The sequence below is a fragment of the Thamnophis elegans genome, chromosome 11, assembly GCF_009769535.1.
Source record: "Thamnophis elegans isolate rThaEle1 chromosome 11, rThaEle1.pri, whole genome shotgun sequence".
NCBI lineage: Eukaryota > Metazoa > Chordata > Lepidosauria > Squamata > Colubridae > Thamnophis > Thamnophis elegans.
In genome coordinates this window covers 15,692,048-15,711,993 of record NC_045551.1, presented here as the reverse complement: position 1 = coordinate 15,711,993, position 19,946 = coordinate 15,692,048, and the positions used below count along the sequence as shown (strand labels likewise).

Genomic DNA, 19,946 nt, shown 5'->3' with positions numbered 1-19,946 from the left:
TTTCAGAGCAGATTGACTCAGCTAGGTGTTAGACGCTGCATTTCTCATGCAACTCTTGGCCCCTTTTAACACCTCTTCTTAATCACAACACTGTCCTTCATCTCAGGAGAGATAATCAGCCTTTCTCATTGAAACGGGATGTTCCTCTTTGCTCCAAGAGGGGGTGGGGGAACTCCTGGCACCTGATTTCAGATGGACTGAGTTGATAACTGGGTGGAGCCTGATGACCAAGGTGTGGCTAAAGAGCTTATCTGACTCAGTCCAATTCAAGAGAGGACAAGGTCAACCCATCCTGGATACTCCTCCCCTCACTATGGAGAAGGGAAAATTACCAAAGTTGCAGATTGACAGAAAGCTGGCAAGAATAGCCAACACGCTAGTTGTAGGCTCAAGATCTTGACAGACTTGAAAAATGGGCCCTATCTAACAAAATGAAATTTAATGTGGAGAAAAGCAAGCTTTGACACTTAGGTAGGAAAAAAAACAAAGGAACAAGTATAGATTAGGCGAAACCTGGGTCAAAACTAACTGTGAGATGGACCTTGCAATACTAGTGGACGATCACTAAAACGTGAGCCAGAAGTGTGCAGCAGCAGCCAAAAAAGCTAATGCAATCTTGATCGTATAAACAGAGGCATAGAATCAAAATCATTTGAAGTATTAGTATTGCTTTATGAGACCTTAGTAAGACCACACCTGGGATACTGCATTCAGTTTTGGCCACCATATTACCAGAGATGTTGAGGCTTTGGAAAAAGTGCAAGAAGATCAACCAAGATGATCAGAAGCCTGGAGACTAAAACATATGAAGGACAGTTGTAGGATTTGAGTTTGGGCTAGGCTAGAGAAAAAAAGGACTGGGGGTTATAGCAATAGCAGTTAGACTTATATACCACTTCATAGGGCTTTCAGCCCTCTCTAAGTGGTTTACAGAGTCAGCATATCACCCCCAACAGTCTGGGTCCTCATTTCACCCACCTCGGAAGGATGGAAGGCTGAGTCAACTTGAGCCGGTGAGATTAGAACCGCTGACTGCAGATAACAGTCAGCTGAAGTGGCGGGGGTCAACTTATTTTCCAAAACACCAGAAGGCAAGACAAGGAACAATGGGTGGAAACTTATCAAGGAGACAAGCAACCTGGAATTTAAGGAGAAACTTCCTAACAGTAAGAACAATTAACCAGTGGAACAGCTTGCCTTCAGATGATGTGGGTATTTCACCACTGGTGGTTTTTAATAAAAGACTGGACAGCCAACTGTCTGAAATGATATAGGTTTCTCCTGCTTGAGCATGCAGTTGGACTAAAAGATGTCCAAGATCTTTTCCAGCTCTATTCTATTCTAATTATATTTCAGTCATTTGATCTATATCAGTATTCATTCTTCAAAGAATTACAAACCTCATTTTCCTTGCTCTCTAACGTCTCTTTCAATTTCTGGATATGTGATCCTGTTTCTTGGATGCATGCTGGACAGATTTCAGTTCAAAATCCATTTCATTCACTTTGTCTTGGAGCTGCTGAATACCAAAAATAAATTATGTCACTAATTAAATTTTATATTTATTCCTTATATTTAAGAAAAGGCAAACTAGCAGCAAATTGTCTTACAACTGTGAAGTATCATTAAAATAGCTAGATACAATAAAGCATGAATGTCAGGTTTCCAAGTAACACTCCCAACGAAAAAAGAAACCAAGGCCTGAGTTTCCTCAAAGTTCCATTTATTAGAAATGTCATATTGGCACATCTGGGAAAACCTGAATCTAAAAGTTTCCAGGTTTTCCCACCCAAATGAAAGTTCAGGTCTCTGCCCAGCATCCATATGTCCATCACATGATCCAATAAGGCCCTATCAAAAACTGGAGATGCCTCCCAGTCACACCATTGTAGCTGCAGGACAAGGTGTCCTTGACTCTCTGAGAAAGGAAGGTTATTTTGACTATATATCACCCATATCCAATCTGTTATTTAGTTATATTTCTGGTAAGTTGGGCTATAATTTCTTTTTGCGTGAAGACCGATGCAAAGGAGTTAAGTAACTCTGCTTTCTCTCTGTTGCCTGTTACTTCCCTTGCTATCTTCTTTCTTTAGTGCACTAACTCTTTCCTTGATTTTTTCTTGTTTATATGTTGGAAGAAACTGTTTTTTTAATCTTTGACTTTTGTTGCAAGTCTTGGTTCATTCTGCCTTTGCTTTCTTTGCAGATTATGGCTATCTGCTGATATCCTGCCTTAGTTATGTGTCCCTCTTTCTGTTTTTTGTACTTGTCCATTTCTCTTTCAATTTGTCAGAGGAAAGCTTTGTGCAGCCATGCTGGTTTCTTCTTGGATTTCTTGTTTTTCTGTCTCATTGGTATTGTGCTGGTATGGGCTTTTATGATCATATTTTTCAGAGTTTCCCAAGATTCTTGAATTGTTTTCCCCTTTAGGATTTTCATCCAAGGAATCTTTCCAAGTTCTCTCTGAGTTTATTAAAATCAGCTCTTTTAAAATCTAAGATTCTGGTATCATTATGTACTATTGGCTTGTGTTTGCATCATGTTGAATTCTAGTATGACATGTTCACTCTCTCACAAGGTTCCTGCAGTTTCAACTGCCTCTATCACTTCTTCTCTGTTTGTAAATATTAAGTCCAGTATGGCTGTCCCTCTAGTTCTCTCCTCTAGCTTTGGATGACAAAGTTGTCAGCTAGGTTGGTTAGGAACCTATTCAAATTCTCACTTGGTGCAGAATTAGTTTTCAAATTGATATCAGGGTAATTGAAGTCCCCCATTACTATTGTAGTGTTTCCTACATATGTTTGTTAGTGGTTGACGAAACTGCTTCCTGCTTGATTGGGTGGCCTATAGTATACACCTATGGCCATGCCATTCTTTTTTCTTTTATGTGGCCTATATGCATTCTATGAGGTTTTCTTCTTTGGTTTCATGCAATTCTGTAGCGATGTAGTGGTCCTTACATATAGTGCAACAACTCCACCTCCTCTTTTATAGGGTCTGTTGTTTCTTTTTTGAAGAGTTTGTATCCTTCTATCAGTATGTTCCAGTTATGGGTTCATCCCACCAGTTTCTGTTATTTCAATTATGTCATATCTACCTTCATGTATTAATAGTTCAAGTTCATCCTGTTTGTTCCCCAGACTTGAGATCTTTATGTCTGACTCTGGGTTTGCTTTCTATGTCTCCTATTTGGTGTTTGGGTTTGTCTTCCTTCCCATCCTTCCTTACTTCATTATTTGCCTTGCTTTCTAGGGGTTTTTACTTGGAATTAGGTCCTGGAGATCCCAAAGACAAGTCACCCTCCCCCCCCATTTTAGTTTAAAGCTCTCTGATAATTTGAGCCAGTCGTTTTCCCGAAAACATGCTTCCCAGTCTTTGTGAGGTGCAATCCATCCCTTGCCAAAAGCCCATCTTGGAGATAGTGCAGACCATGGTCCAGGAATCCAAAGTTTTTCTGACGACACCAACCCTGTAGCCATTGGTTCACTTCTATAATTCTTTGTTCTCTTACCAGATGTTATCCTTTTGTTGGCAGTGCAGCGCTGAAGCCCGGCACTAGGTTGGCATCAATGGATTTTCTCAATTCCTTCATTTCTTTAGGTTTGGGTAGTTTAGCCCCTGGCAAAAACTCTATCATGCAATGGGATGCACAATGAGGGGGGAGGAAGTTGCGTCTTCTTCACTAAGGATAGGACTCAGTACTCTTTGGCATTTGTTGGCTGCCAGATAGTCCATCAGTGGCGGGGGCTGTGGCTTCGGGGTCACTGACCCTGCTAGTGGTTTCTTGGTAATGGCTTGGTTTTATGGGTGCAGTGGCCCAATGCTGATATTTTTTTTATAAACCGTCCTCCCAGGTGATGGTTGGTCCCCACTTGTCCAGCCATGCAAGCCCTAGTTTAAACCGACACAGTCATTTTTGGGGTTATGACAAACCAGATGAGGTCTTGGTGGTGACCCATCTCCAGTCTGATGAGCTCAATGACTAATGGGCAGGGCCCCTGCCAATTAGCCTTCCATCAAACCTGCTTGAAATGGATGGGGTGCCCTCGGGGTCTTGTACATATGCCTAACTGTTCAAATATGGGGAGTATGATAGGCATCAAGTGCAGCCCGTGTCTATGATAGCCTCTACTTCCCTTGGACCCGTTTCTGGTACTGCTATCTTAGTAAATGGGCAGATGGCTGTACTTACCATCGGATTGTCATCACAGCTGTTTTCCCCATGGGCTTTGTGGGGTTTCACTGGCTGGAGTTCCCTCAACTTCATTGGGAAGGAGTGGAACCTTTACAGCCTGCTTGGTGAGTCGTCCTTTGTCGGGGCGTCTTCCGCAGGGTTTGCCTTGTCCTGGCCATGACTGGAGGCTGGGCTTGGGAAACCAGGGCTGGGGCCAAGCATTTGGAAGCGGGTGCCCGTGCTGACCACACCAATAGCATTCGGACAGTCCCAGACAGTGTAGGAGGCATGCACGTTGGCTTTCTTCACTTGGGCTTGGCACCCCAGTGGCATTCTTGTCTATGGCAGGCTTCCTATGGGAGTGATGTTCCAGGTCCAAGGCGACAGTGGTGTTGTACCAAGCCTATATACATTCTGGTACTCTCCTGATTCCACAGGCTTGTCTGAGGTCTGGGTTGAGAGTCTCCTTAAAAGTATGTACAAGGAGGCATTCTGGCCAGTCTCTGAAACTCCCAAATTAATTCTTTCAGGTGTCAGCAGGCTTGATCCAGCACCTTAATCTGAGACTCGGCTTCCACTCGATGGGCCATGTCCTCAAATCGTGTCCACATCAGCTGGACGAACTCATTGCATCTTCTAGCTCAAGGGTCTCTTTGTCGTGAAGCTCAGCTATCCATTTTTGCCACTTCTCCTTCATTCATGCCATCATTGATGGCAGAAATCAATTCCCAATCGAATGGGTATTGATCCCCATACTGGTCAATGTGAGCCCAGACTTGATTGAGAAAGTAGGCTACTCTCTCTGGAGTCCCGTCAAACACTGCCCGGAACATGGAGGGGGAACGGCTGGTCGGCCTGTTGCTGAGCTTGTGCAGGTTGTTAGTCCAGCAACTGCTGCTAGGCTGGGACCTGTTGAGGGATCACGGACTGGGGTTGAAACTGCAGCTGCAGCTGTGCCTGTGCTTGTTGTGGAGCAATGACTGGTATCTGGAAAGGCCTGAGCTGTTGGAAAGGCATCGGCTGCAGAACCAGGGCCGGCTCCACTGATATTGCACCCATCCCTGGTTGGGGTAGAATGCCCATCCAAGAGGAATCTGGCCCACTGGCCAAAGACTGGTTGTTGCGGTGGAGTAGTGAGACCCCAGAAGCCTTGTTGCAGGCCCATCATTCCCTGGCTGGGCTGGTTCAGCAAGTTTGGTTGTTGGGTCAATTTGCATTCCTGTGGTGACCGTGGCTGCAGCTGGTCCGTTCCATGAGACTATAGACTGAACCACTCTGCGCCAAGTGGAAGGAAGCTGATGCTCACTCAATTGCGCTGTAACTTCTGGCCCAGGAAGGTGAATGTAGACTGTGCCAAGGTCTATCTGGGCTGTTCGGTGCCAAGGGGTTGAGTAGTGCTGCTCATGCCGAGTTGGTCAAATTGCTCCAAGAGACCAGCTAGCGACTGGCTATGCAATGGTGGTGGGAATCCCCATTCTCTGGAACATTTGCGGTGCGTCTGCTTTGGTATTCTCCATTCAAGGGTCTGGGCCTGTACCGCACCCATTTGTGGTTCCAATAGCATCTCCTGAAGTGGGGTGCTTTCCACAACTTCACCTTGCAGGGTCAGGTCCAGCTGCAGGCTCCACTTAAGCGCCGGTTCTTTTTGCCAGGCACCCAGCTGGCACACTCTTTCTATGGCTTCTTCAACTTCCACCACAGCTTGGGAAGGGGAGTAGATGGTCTCAATATAAATCACTGAAGCATCTCTGTGGCTCCCTCTGTGGTTTTCATCTTCCTCCATCTTCCTGAGTCTTTTCACCACTGGGTTCAGATCGATGCTTGGGGCTCTGGACTCTGGAGAGCACCCCGAAGTTCGGAGGAACTGGTAGAATTTTTAAAGAGGATTAGGGTTTATTGCCAGGGTTCCAAATAACACACCAAGGCTTTCCTCAAAGTTCCATTTTATTAGAGATGTCATATTGGCACATCTGGGAAAACCCGAATCTGAAAGTTTCCAAGTTTTCCCCACTCAAATGAAAGTTCAGGTCCCTGCCCAGCATCCACATGTCCATCACAAGGCCCAATCAGGCACCATCCAAAACTGGAGATGCCTTCCAGTCATACCATCGCTGCTGCAGGCCAAGGTGTTCTTGACTCTCTAAGAAAGGAAGGTTATTTTGACTATATATCACCATACACCATACACCCATATAATCCCCCCTCCATTTTCCCATAGCAGAAAGTGTGGCAGGCCCAATGTAAAAGATGGCTTTCAGGTCTGACAATGTAAATGATTCACCGGGAAGCTATTGCCTTCTGCAGACACAGGTGATAGATAGATGGATGGCTGGATGGCTGGATGGCTGGATGGAAATTCAAGAGAAAGTAGGAAGCAATCTACAAGAATATCCAGCTTGCTCTGTTGCCTGATTTGAGTGCACCGTTTCTCTCATTTCAATAGCCTTGCAAGTACAGTATACATTTTCTTCTACATTTTTTATTAAGGGAATAAATAATTGAATAAAGGAAAATATTAACAGATTCATGTAACTAGGTAATCATTATATTCTACTCTGGCGTCAAAAACAGAAGTATGTTTTTCTTTTGAGAGCTCACAACAGATTTAAATTCAAGAATGTAAAAAAATGACAAATGGTTGTCTGTATTATAAACAAGAATTTATTTTTCTGTTCAATTCTCTATCTATATCACCCAATAAATACTTCATCCCTCAACTGATTATTTGTCAGTCACAAAAAATTATGGAGAAGTGCTCCAAATCAGAGTATCAACTGTCCAGTTGGTGAGTCCAGAAAAAGAAACTCATGGAACATTATTTTACCAAGAATCTAAAACATTACTGAATAAACCTCATTGACAGAGAAGAAGCGAAACCAGCACTGGGTTTCCCATGCAATAGCAAGCATTGTTAATTTCCCCTTTTCTCCACAGGACATCCATAGTCCAATACATCCACCAATCATTTCTGTTCATTTTGTTATGGGAACCAACGGTTCAGGGGTGGGTTTCAACCGGTTCACAGCGGTCCCCGCGAACCGGTTGGTTGGCGAACCCGGAAGTAAGTAACTTCCGGGAACGGCGAAGGGCCCGTCCGCCCGCACTCCTTACCGGTCTTTGAAGGCTTCTGCGCTTCCACGCAGGCGCATGGCACATACAGCACCTGCGCGAGTCTCTGCGAGTAGCTGGATGGCACATACAGCGCCTGCGTGAGTCTCCACGAGCAGCTGGAGCATCGCGCAGGCGCTAAGACGCATGCATGTGTGCGTGCACGAAGACGCCGCCGGCCCCGTTCCAACCAAACCGGTTGGAACGGGATTAGCAACCCACCCCTGCAACGGTTGCTACATCAGCTTGATGTGTCCTTGAGATGTCAGCAATGTTTCACAGTAGCCAATGGATGCTTGGAAATTATTCTCCCACCCTAGCACTCCATCTACCACCACCACCCCTTTTATTGTCAAGCTGTGAGTGAAGCAAAAATGTAGGCGAAAATGTGAGTCAGTCTTGACAAAGAGGTAAGAAAAATGCAGTTTTATGTAATTTCTTCACATACTTGATGTCAATGTTTCTCTGGCCTGAACTTAGACACTAGTTTTTGTTAAGCTTACTAGATAATTTCTATATTGCTTTCAATCTGCACAGTTACAGGTATAAATATATATTTACAGTACACGAGTCATGGAAATACTTATAGAAGATGATGTGCATACCAGATGGCACATTAGCTTACAGCAGCTTTTCAGATTTCCAGGCATGTTTGCACATAAAGATTTGCTAATTTAGAAAGATATATTCAATACAAACAAGGCTTTCATCTTGATTTAAACAAATAATGTATTAACTTTCAGACAGCAAGAACAAAAGAAGGAAAATGAATGGCTGAAGATGCTTTCAACTAGGGGGAAACTCAACTTCTTTGTAACTGAGTCAAAAATAAACTTAGCTAAATTTTATTTTATGTCAAATTTGAACCACTTCTGAACCATTTGAAAACTTATTGCTATTCAACTTGCCAAAGAACTGGGGAGAGGGACGTGTGAGAAGGAATGCAGACGATCCAAGAATAGAATGTGTGAGCCAAGAACTCACCAAGGTCACTACAACAAAGAAATGAACTTTTCTCCCTCCCCAAAAAAGACTGATTCATAATTGGACAGCATGACCTTATCGGTGGGAAGGAGGGGAGACTAATGTTTAACTATGTAACATTGCGGAGAAAAAACTCCAGAGCTGGTTTTATTTCTTCAGTGCTGAAATGGTGTATCCAATAAAGTTTTAGTTTTGGGATTACAAAGTTCCTGAGAGTGTCCACCTTTCTTGGGTTTGTTAGTCAGACTGTTGATATTTAACCAAAAACTTAGAATAGCTAAATTTTCACCATAAACCCCAGATCTATAGCTGACTTTCAGATAATTTTGAATCACATTTATTTAAGGCATTATCAATATGCCTTTTTAGCAGGCACAAAATATTACTGTATGCATTAACAGTCAAAAAGTATTTGTATTACTTTGGTATTACTGCTATATGAATGTATGAGTTGGATCTTGGAAGATAATATATTTGAACACATTCTCAATGCTGAAAGCTACTGCTATAGCATCCCCCCCCCCCACCCCGGAAATAGTCATCCAGCCTTTGTTTTAGCATCTCCAGTAGGATTTTTTCCTCATGTTCAATTAAAATCAATTTCTTGTAATTTAAATGTACAGTTTACCTGTTCCCATAAAACAATTGAACAGTTCTATCAGCTACAAAGGTACCTCCAATTTTTCTTTTCATGTTGTGTCCACCATTCTGTACTCATATCTTTGATTTGATCCTATTAAATTTCATAGTGTTGCACAATATTTCAGCTTGTTAAGACCTTCCTCCATGTAATATATTTACTTGTTTCCAACCTTGAAAGCCAAAATTACATTAAGGTGTATTCTAGACAGCACGCTGACTTAAGATGTTACATTTAGAAACAATTGTATTGTTCCCAAGATAATTTTGAACATTTTTGAAATTAAATAATACCTTATTCATAGCATTTAAAGAGCTGGTTTTTTCCATATGTTCTGTGTCATTTTAACATGTCGCAGTATGTTAGCTGCTGGTTAGCCTCAAACATATTCTGAAGAGACAAAGAGAATAAGAAAAATATTATTTGCTGAGATATTGTTTACCTTTTATTGTTATATCATTTCACTAAAACTGCTTGGAAGAGGCAAAGTGCAACATTTATATATTCATTAACAAAGCTTGGTTTGGTTTGGTTTGGTTTGGTTTAATTTTATTTGTATGCCGCCCTTTTCCCTGAAGGGACTCAGGGCAGCTCACAACTCAAAAAAGGAGGGGAAATACAAACAGAATAACAAAAACGTAGAAACCATACATAGTTAAAAGCACAACAATCATACCATTCCAAGTGGGGCAGCGAGTCTTTAGCCCCAGGCCTGTCGGAACAGCCAGGTTTTAAGGGCTATGCGGAAGGCCTGGAGGGTGGTGAGGGTACGAATCTCCACGGGGAGTTCGTTCCAGAGGGTCAGAGCAGCCACAGAGAAGGCTCTCCTCCGGGTAGTCGCCAGTCGACACTGGCCGGCTGATGGAATTCGGAGGAGGCCTAGTCTGTGGGATCTAATTGGTCTAGTGGAGGTAATTGGCAGTAGGCGGTCTCTCAAGTACCCAGGTCCGATACCATGAAGGGCTTTGTAGGTGATGACTAGCACCTTGAAGCGTACCCGGAGATCAACAGGCAGCCAGTGCAGCTCGCGGAGGATAGGTGTTACGTGGGTGAACCGAGGCGCACCCACGATCACTCGCGCGGCCGCATTCTGGACAAGCTGAAGTCGCCGAATACTCTTCAAGGGCTGCCCCATGTAGAGCACGTTGCAGTAATCCAGTCTAGAGGTCACAAGGGCACGAGTGACTGTTGTGAGAGCCTCCCGGTTCAGGTAGGGACGCAACTGGTGCACCAGGCGAACCTGGGCAAATGCCCCCCTGGTCACAGCTGACAAGTGATGTTCAAAAGTCAGCTGTGGGTCCAGGAGGACTCCCAAGTTGCGGACCCTGTCTGAGGGGCGTACCATTTGACCCCCCAGCCTGAGAGGTGGAACACCTGGCCAATTAGTAGGAGGGAAGCACAGCAGCCACTCGGTCTTATCTGGATTGAGTACAAGCTTGTTAACCCCCATCCAGTCCCTAACAGCCTCGAGGCCCTGGCACATCACGTCAATCGCTTCATTGAGTTGGCACGGGGCGGACAGATACAGCTGTGTATCGTCCGCATACTGGTGGTATTTTATCCCGTGCCGTCGAATGATCTCACCCAGTGGTTTCATGTAGATATTAAAGAGGAGGGGGGACAGAACCGAACCCTGCGGCACCCCATACATTAGGGGCCTAGGGGTCGATCTCTGCCCTCCGACGACTGCGACCTGTCCGAGAGGTAAGAGGAGAACCACCGTAAGACAGTGCCTCCCACCCCCACCTCCCGCAGTCGTCGCAGAAGGATACCATGGTCGATGGTATCGAAAGCCGCAGAGAGGTCAAGGAGTACCAGGATGGAGGCATGACCTCCATCCCTGGCTCTCCAAAGATCATCGATCAATGCGACCAAAGCGGTTTCCGTGCTGTAGCCAGGCCTGAAACCAGACTGGAAGGGATCTAGATAATTGGTTTCCTCCAAGGACCGCTGGAGCTGAAAGGCTACCACCTTCTCAACAACCTTCCCCACAAAGGGGAGGTTGGAGACTGGACAATAGTTGTTTAGAACGGCTGGATCCAAAGATGGTTTCTTCAGGAGGGGTCTTACCAGCGCCGCCTTTAATGCGGGGGAAAAGATCCCCTCCCGAAGGGAGGCGGCAACAACCGCCTGGATCCAGCCCCGTGTCACCTCCCTGCTGTTAACAACCAGCCAGGAGGGGCACGGGTCCAGTACACATGTGGAGGCACTTACAGCTCTCATGGCCTTGTCCACGTCCTCAGGGGTAACAGTTTGAAAATCAATCCAGTGCTGTCCTACCAGATTATCCCTTGGTGCCTCAGCTGGTTCTGCAGAATTGGAGTCCAGGTCCGCCCGAAGCCGAGCAACTTTATCCGCGAGGAATTGGACGTAGTCCTCAGCTCTGCCTTGCAAAGGATCGCTCATATCCCTCCTATTTAGGAGGGAACGGGTTATCCTGAACAAGGCGGCTGGGCGCGACTCAGCGGAAGCAATCAGAGAGGCAATGTATGTTCTTTTTGTCGTCCTAATTGCCCGGATGTAAACTCTGATGCTGGATGTTAAAAGTGCTCGGTCTGACTCAGACTGACTGGATCTCCATCGATGCTCTAGGCGTCTCTTTCGGCGCTTCATCTCCCGGAGTTCCTCAGTAAACCAAGGGGCCCTCCTGGATCCACTGCCTCGGATCGGCCGTAAAGGCGCAATCCGGTTAAGAGCCTCTGTCGCTGCTGAATTCCAAGCAGCATGTGCGAAGGAAGATGGCTGCCTGATGGCCGCTCCATATTTTTTAAGCTGCTGAACTTGAGGGAATTATTTAAAGCATCGTTATCTTCCTTTTCTGGTTCATGAAGCTGAAACATTCAGTTTCTTTAATAAATAGCAGAGAAGGTGCTGAAATTACACAAGTTTGAAGGCAGTTTTTGCAAATAATTTCAAAATATAAAGTATACACCCCAAGAGACATCTTTCATTAAGATAGCTGCAATATATCTCTATAAGAGAGAAGTAAAATTAGTTTTTTAATGGAATGCAGCTTTTCTTCTCTAACATTTTAGCTAAATTGTTATTAGAATTCCTAATCCTATAGATGAGACAGTTCACTAAAACTCTGTTATATTGAACAGATCAGAATATTACATAAAGCATTTATTTGATTGTTGATTCTTTGTATTTAGTATATATGTATTTATTACTGTATTTTCTTCAATCTGTTTTATCCTAAATAGTACGAGTTTAAGTCCAGTATATCTTTGTAACATTTTATGATTTTAAGCAAGACTCCAATCTTACTTACTGAGTTCAGTAGGATTTTTGTATACATGCTTAACATTGTGCATACATAATATTAAAATTATAGAAAGCAGTTTCTCTTTAACAAATTCCAGAATTAATTGTAACTTTATCATTTTAATAGAATCAATTCCTGGAGATTTTTCAAGAAGATAATCTTCAGCAAAGCTCAATTCTGTCTGTATCTCTGGATTTCCACCACGCAGTTAACTTAATTTAACTGAGTTTTGTAATGTGAAAAAACTAGGAGAAAACAAAATTGCTGAAAGAAAATACAATTGTCATTCGAAAATCAGCTGCTGTAAAATCAGCTGTAGCTGAAATACAGGCAGCTACTATACAGGCATTCTTCTACTTTCTAAGGTAACGAGCCCTGGTGGCACAGTGATTAGAATGGAGTATTGCAGGCTAACTCTGCCCACAGTCTGGAATTCAATTCTGACAGGCTCAAGGTTGACTCACCCTTCCAAGGTTGGTTAAAATGAGTTCCCAGAATATTTGGGACAATATGCTGACACTGCAAACTACTCAGAAAGTGCTGTAAAGCACTACTGTATTTCCCCGAAAATAAGACAGGGTCTTATTTTCTTTTGACCCCCGAAAATGGCCTTGGCCTTATTATCAGGGGGTCTTATTATTTTGGGGGTGCAGGAAACCTCGGGCAGCGTATGCACTCACATCCGGGAGTCTGGCAGAGGCTCCCTCCATGTGCCGCCATCAAGCCCCTCCCCTCCCTCAGTGTGTGTGTGGAATGTGAGCAGCCCAAAGGCACCAAGCCGCGCAAGCACCTACCCCCCTGCTTGCGTGCCTCCCAGGCCTCACCACATCAATGTGTTCTGCTTCTGCTACTTTCCTTGCATGCAGACAAAAGCAAAAGTAGCAGAAGTCTTTCTTTCTCTCCCCCAAACTCCTCCTCTGCAGCTTGCAAACCACCAGCCAGGGCAGCAGCCACTCTATAGTGACGGTCACCAGAGGCCTCCCATTCCCCTTTGCTCCTCTCCAATCACCCCACAATCTCCTCACCCAAGTGTGGAATGCCCCCTGGCAAGCCCAGGAAGCCTCTCTTCCTTGGGAGTCATGGATGGGACGGTGATGTGGCCAGACTCTTCTTGGGGAGGGGAGCCTCGCAGTACCCTTGCCTGCCCCCCTTCCTCACGCTTACTCTTCCCAGGCACCCAGCAGTGAGACATCAAACAGTCGCGCCGAGGGCAGCCCTGACAGATGCAGCTCAGCTGGCCCAGCCACGGCCAGTACTCCTCGCCCACGGCTGAGCTTGGCCGCAAGGGGCTAGCCTGGGCCTCCGCAGGTGGCAACGGCAGCAGCAGCAAAACCTGCAATGCCTCAGCCATCCTCAAGAGACCAGCGCCAGCTGCAACTGCCCACCATGCAGCAGCCACCCCCACTGGAAGCATGCACACCAATGTCCGCCCGCCATGCACGGAGTCCTCTCTGCTGCTGCTGGCCGCCCTGCTGATAGCCCCCGGGTGACAATGCTGACGCTGTGGCTGCTGTGGCATGTACTGCGGCCTATGCAGACATGGCGCCTGGGCAAGAGCAGGCAGGCCATCGACATGGTGCAGGAGCAGGAACAGGCACTCAAGGTCTACAGTCGGTGCCACGGGCAGTGGACGGGCAGAAGGGGCAGCGAGTGCAGGAGTTCGCAGGGATGTGGTTGCCATGGGAGGGTTGGGGGGGTGAGGGACCTGTGTGTGTGTATGAGAGGGGGGCTTATTTTTAGGGGAGGGCGTATATTTTTGTCCACTCCAAAAATATGGCATGGCCTTATTTTCAGGACACGTCATATTTTCAGGGAAACACAGTATAAGTCTAAGTGCTATTGCTATTGCTAACTGAAATTAGCATTTATTGCTATGCAAACATAGATATAATAGATATATAAATGTAAAGCCAGTTTGGTCTAATGGTTAAGACATTGGGTTAGAAACTAGAAACAGTGAGATCCAGTCTCACCATAGGCATGAAAGCTGGCTGGGTGACTTTTGACCAATCAGTCTCTCTCAGCCCAACTTGCTTCATAGGGCAGTTGCTTTTGAAGGGAAAGTAGGAGGAGGAAAAAATATTATGTATGCTCACCACCTTGATTTATTTATAGTAATAATAATCAGGATAAAAAATCTTTAAATAATGCTGTTAGAGGTACTATTTGTTAAGTATAGCCACTGAACGTATCAGTAAAATTTATAAAATTTTGTTAACAAAGTCCATGAAATTCATAATGCAGTCTCCTTGCACATGATATCTAGCATGCCAGTGAGGACAATCTGAAGTGATATATTTTTATGACAATAACAATTCCCTTTTAAAAAAACCCACAGAAGACATGCCAATTTTTATGTGAATATCCTAATCAGGTCACAGCTAGCACAAATCTTGACTGATAAATTCAACTCTACAAGGACTTTTAAAAAGATAACTCTTATTTCACATGTAAGGCAGAAAAATAATATTCATTGTAATCCTTTGCAAAGCAAACATAACTGAAAGCTAAAAGAAAAAAAACTTCAAGCAAAAAAAAGAGAGCAGAAAATGAACATGCAATTTTCAGAATCCAACAATAATGGGCTGAAGAAAGCCACCTGTAAACTACAGGTTGCATCTCAAACCAAAAGTGCATCAAAAGTGCAGGATGACAATATGAAAGGCAGAATTGGAAGAAATAATCTTCTACCTTAGTTCGAAGTGGAATATAATCCATACATAAGTCTTCCCACAATTCCTGCAGATCAGACATCTCTAAGGCAAAGCCAGGTTGAGATTTTAGCACCACATCTGAGAAGCCAGAAGAAAAGTTTTTATCGAAGTTCTGCCAATGAGAACTTGATTTTACAGGAATAGGTAACTTGCTCCCTCTGGGACTCTGGACTGGCTTGCAGTCAAAAGCTTTCACCAAATTAAGGGCTACTTCTAACCTGTTGCCCTGAAATGAAAAGCTCTGGGCTCCACAGTTACACATTGCGTTTCTCTTTGCCTCTGTGTCCGTTTCCTCCTCTTTTGGATGTAATGTATCAGCGATCGCAGTTGCATCCAACGACCCAAGGGACAATTCGGGACTTTCCCCTTCCACTCTTTCTTCATCCAAAGGCGCCTTGACGCTTAGCAAGTCAGTAATTACTGGCTCACATAGAATTAACTCTTCACTACAAACGTTGCCAGAACTCCTGGATGATCCACAGGAGAGATTTCTTACCACCTTTCGTGGGATTTTGCAAATTGCCTCATAATCAGCATCAGTAACGCGCAGCATAGCACAACTCCGACACCGCCTAGGACGGCTTTCTGCAGCGGGGCACGCTTGTGGGTCTCCAGTCCGTTCCTCCGGCTCTGTCCAACATTCAAACCCCGAATAAGCGAAGTCTTCCTGGAGGAGAGTCGAGTAGCGCAGATCTGGCAGGCTGGAGACGTCCGTCGTCTCGTCGGTGGCCTCGACATTGTTCTTCCTGTATATTCCAGCGATGCACAGCTTGAGGCGGTCCTTTTCTAGCATCAGCTTCTGCAACCGCTCAATTGACAGCGCTTCGATGCGCGCAATAACAGTATCAAAGCGATAGATGCGCTCCAACATAAAGGCACACTTGCTGCAGATAAACTCGTTTTTGCCATCCCGTGAGATCTCCTTGCCCAGAACATGCGAGAGCAAAACCTGGAAATTCAATTTAGTTGCGGTATGGAAGATCCAGCGCCTCTGATTGCCACAAAGTTCCCGACCACAAATTCGACAGGATTCCCTCATTTCTTCGGGGGGCCTCCTTTCTCTTTTGTCTCTCCCGGTTGCTATTTCCAAGCTGAGTTAGCTTCAGCTGACCGAAAGAGCACTAACTCAGATGGGTGGAGCAAAAAAAATTCCTTCCCCACAGATCTGCCTAGCTCAAAAATGCCCCTCCTTTCAATCTCATACACCTCTCCAGCCGAATCGGATAGCTGACCAGTACCCGAAAGCGCCTCCTTCCAAAAAGCTACTGAGTCTCCCCTACTTTGTTCCCAGGCCGCTGCAAGAGTGGAAGATGCTGCAACCCTCAAATATTTTTAATAGCAGTTCGAATTTCAAGATGGCCGTGACAATGTCAGCACACATTTCGCGCAAAGATTCTTGGGAAATGTAGTTTACCAGCCTGCCAAGCAAATAAATGCTAAAGATGCCATATCATCCACTCTCTTCCCACCGGCCTCGAACCGCACCTTCCTTTTATGTAAAAACGCGTGGTTTCCCCGAAATCAAGGCACTGAAGGAATGTATTAAACGTACTTTCGTATAGAAATTTCCTTACTGACTCCGAAACTGATTTGCTGATTAAAGATAAGCAAAGCTCTATAACCTCGTTTCAATTTAATTTCTGTGTTGAATAAATCCTATCAGTCCGAGATAAAGGGTCAAACATGAATAGGTGAACTGAATACAAAATTGATCAAGTTAAAAAAGGGCTGAGATGGTTTGACTATAAGAAGAATGTATGAGGCTTAAAATAAATTTATTTATTATAGTTATTAAATTTATATGCCTCCTATCTCTTGGTTCTGTTCACCATAATAAAAGAAGGATGCTGATTTGGGAAGAGTGCAGAAAAAAAGTAACAAAAATGGTGAGGGACTTGGACACTAAATTCTATGAAGAAGTGAGGATGCTAGGTTAGAGAAGAGAAGACTAAGGGGTGATATGATAGCAAATTTCCAATAGTTGAAGGGTTATCAAAGGGAAGAATGGGTGGACTTATTTTTGCACGGGTAGGACAAGAACCAATCAGTGAAAGCAGAGGGAGATCCAAACTCAAAATAAGGATTTGGTTTTTATTTGTTTGTTTATTAAATTTATAGGCTGCACATCTTACCTCAGGGTAACTCTGGGTGACTTACAATCATAAAAAACTGTATAAACTAAAAACATAAATACCGTATTTATCACCAAATAAAACAAGAGGATGATAAAAAATGTTTTGAGAGTTATAAAAATGGGATTGGAATTGGATAACCTGGAAGATGTTTTTGAAAGGGGCGTATGGGTGGATACTCTGGAGATTGGGCAGCTTAGGAGGATAGAGATGGGAGAAATACTTAGATGGAAGAATGAAGATATAGATGTTGACAGAGACAAAGATCCAATTAACAGCAAGATGTGCAACCATCAAAGAAGATGATTATACTAAGCTGTTGCAACAAATTAAACTAGATCTGGAGAAATGGAAAAACTTGAAATTATCACTGACAGGGAGAATAGCGACAATAAAAATGAACATCATGCCGAGATCATTATTTTTGTTCCAAACTATCCTCATAAATTTAGAAAAAAAAATACTTTGAAGACCTAAATAAAATGATGTTAAAATAAATTTGGCAAGGGAAAGGAGCAAGAATAAGATTGAAAATGCTACAAGACTCTAAAAACAAAGGGTGGAGAGAGATGGTGGCACATCTTGCTGTTAATTGAATTCCTAAGTACTTTACTTTTTTAGCTATCTGAATGTCTATCTTCATCAATTCTTTTTTTAATCTGGTGTGTGTGTGTGTGTGTGGGGGGGGGGGGTCTTTGGTTGTTCGGGTTTTCTCCCGCATAAAATTGGAAGTGTCTTGGCGGTGTTTCGATGAAGTCTCATTCGTCTTCTTCAGGCTTCGTGCTTCCAGGAGCAATGTGAGATCTCGGCTGTTTCTTCCTTTTAACTGCCAGTGGGGTTTTGAGCTGATTGAGCCCGACAAGACTGAGTGGCTATTGATGCTCCCTCCCAAGGATGGTCCAGCTATTCCATCTCTTAGCCTGGGGGGTGAAATTATACGCCCTTCAGAGAGGGCTCACAATTTGGGAGTCCTCCTGGATCCGCAGCTGACACTAGAACATCACTTGTCAGCTGTGACCAGGGGGGCCTTTGTCCAGGTTCGCTTGGTGCACCAGTTGCGACCCTATCTGGACCGGGAGGCCCTTCGGATAGTCACTCACGCCCTAGTCACCTCAAGACTGGATTACTGTAACGCGCTCTACATGCCCTTGAAGAGTATTCGAAGACTTCAGTTAGTCCAGAATGCAGCCGCGCGAGCGATAGTGGGTGTACCTAGGTACGCCCACGTTACACCTATTCTCCGCGAGCTGCAGTGGCTTCCCATTGGTCTCCGGACACGCTTCAAGGTGCTAGTCATTACTTTTAAAGCCCTACATGGTATAGGACTGGCTACCTGAGAGACCGCCTCCTGCCATTTACTTCCCAGAGACCCATAAGATCACACAGACTAGGCCTCCTCCAGACTCTATCTGCCGGTCAATGTCGGCTGGCGACTCGCCGGGGGAGGGCCTTCTCTGTAGCTGCTCCGACCCTATGGAACGATCTTCCTGTGGAGATCCGGATCCTTACTACCCTTCCGGCCTTCCGCAAAGCGACCAAGACCTGGCTGTTTCGGCAGGCCTGGGGCTGTTGATTTATCCAGCCCCATCCTAAACTATGAATGTTGTGGAATTTTAATGTTTTTTTTTTAATTTTTTGTATGTTCACCCCTCCCTTTTATCTGTAAGCCGCCCTGAGTCTCTCGAGAGTGGGCAGCATACAAACCCTATAAATAATAAATAAATAAATAAATTGGGTGGGAGCTTGGCTGTGTTCTGATTGGGTGGGTGGGTGTTCTGATTGGTTGGGGATTTGTGTTTCATGTAAGGATAGGAGAGGTTTAAAGTGGCTAATAGATCAATGTGGGTTTTTGTCTGCTTTCTTTGTGGATGTTTGGTGGTGACATCCTGTGTTGCTCTTGTGAGTGTGGGCCTGGTGTCATTCATCATGTTAGGGACTCGTTTATCAATAAGGGCAGGCTTCCAAATGGCTGGCAGGCGGGAGGTATCATCCTGCCTGTTCATGCTGTGTGGGCGTTTTTCTATCTCGATGGCTTCTCTGATTATTCTGTTGTTAAAATGTTCAGCCTTGGCAATAGTTCTGGTCTTTTTGAAGTCAATTTTATGTCTTGTGGCTTTAAGGTGTTGGACCAGGGAAGAAGTTAGTTCCTCTTTTCTGATTGCGTTTTTGTGCTCTTCAATGCGTGCACTTATTCTTCTAATCGCACCCTCAGACAACAACAAAGTTTCCTGGGATTTGCAAACTTCTACAGGTGATTCATCCACTCTTTCGCAAAAATTGCTAAATCCATTACAGATCTTCTAAAAACAGGGAATCCATAGACGAAGCACCGCCCTGGGCAACCCCTATAGTGGAACCTCACTTGCCAAGAGGCATTCAAAACATTAAAAAAGCTGAGAAGAAGGCGGGGCTTAGCAGTGAGAAGATGGAGTTTCAGGCTACTCCTGAAATTCCTCTATACCGAAGGATTTTTGGACGGGTTCTTTGAACTCTAGCTGTCCCGGAGACGACAGTGAAGGTGAGGAGAGACCCAGGACCTCAGAGACACCCGCAAGTCTCGGGGGGGGGGGGTATTAACTCCTCGTGCCAATTCCTTTCTGGATTAGCTGCATGCTAACTGAAACTGCAGGTTGCCCCTAAGAATGGTAGAAGTGATGTCATCTGGTAAGCTGATTTTATTATCCAAGAGAGACTGTTCGCGTTAAAAACTTAAGCTAACTGAAACCAAAGAATAGGAAAATTTAGCGGCGAATTGGCTTTTTTTAATGGATTTATGGCTGGTGGTTACTTTACTTCTTAAATGCTTCAAGAAACTCCTCGACATCCTCCCCCCTCTGACTCTCCCTAAGTGGATCGTAAAATTTATTTTCTACTAATTAGCCCGTCACGATTCGACATTTTTATTACTTTATTACTTGGCTCTGTT

At 44.5% G+C, this 19,946-nt stretch overlaps 1 protein-coding gene across 1 annotated transcript in view; it reads right to left on the bottom strand.

The window, feature by feature from the left end:
* LOC116514971 (myomegalin-like) overlaps positions 1–16,261 on the bottom strand; it is a 127,797-nt gene extending 111,536 nt beyond the window's left edge. Inside the window, 5 exon segments of the mRNA XM_032226830.1 lie at positions 1,401–1,447; positions 1,450–1,519; positions 9,200–9,235; positions 9,237–9,296; positions 14,866–16,261. Of these exon segments, the coding sequence (XP_032082721.1) occupies positions 1,401–1,447; positions 1,450–1,519; positions 9,200–9,235; positions 9,237–9,296; positions 14,866–15,927 (1,275 nt within the window). The 5' untranslated portion in view covers positions 15,928–16,261.
* Positions 16,262–19,946: the final 3,685 nt, after the last annotated feature.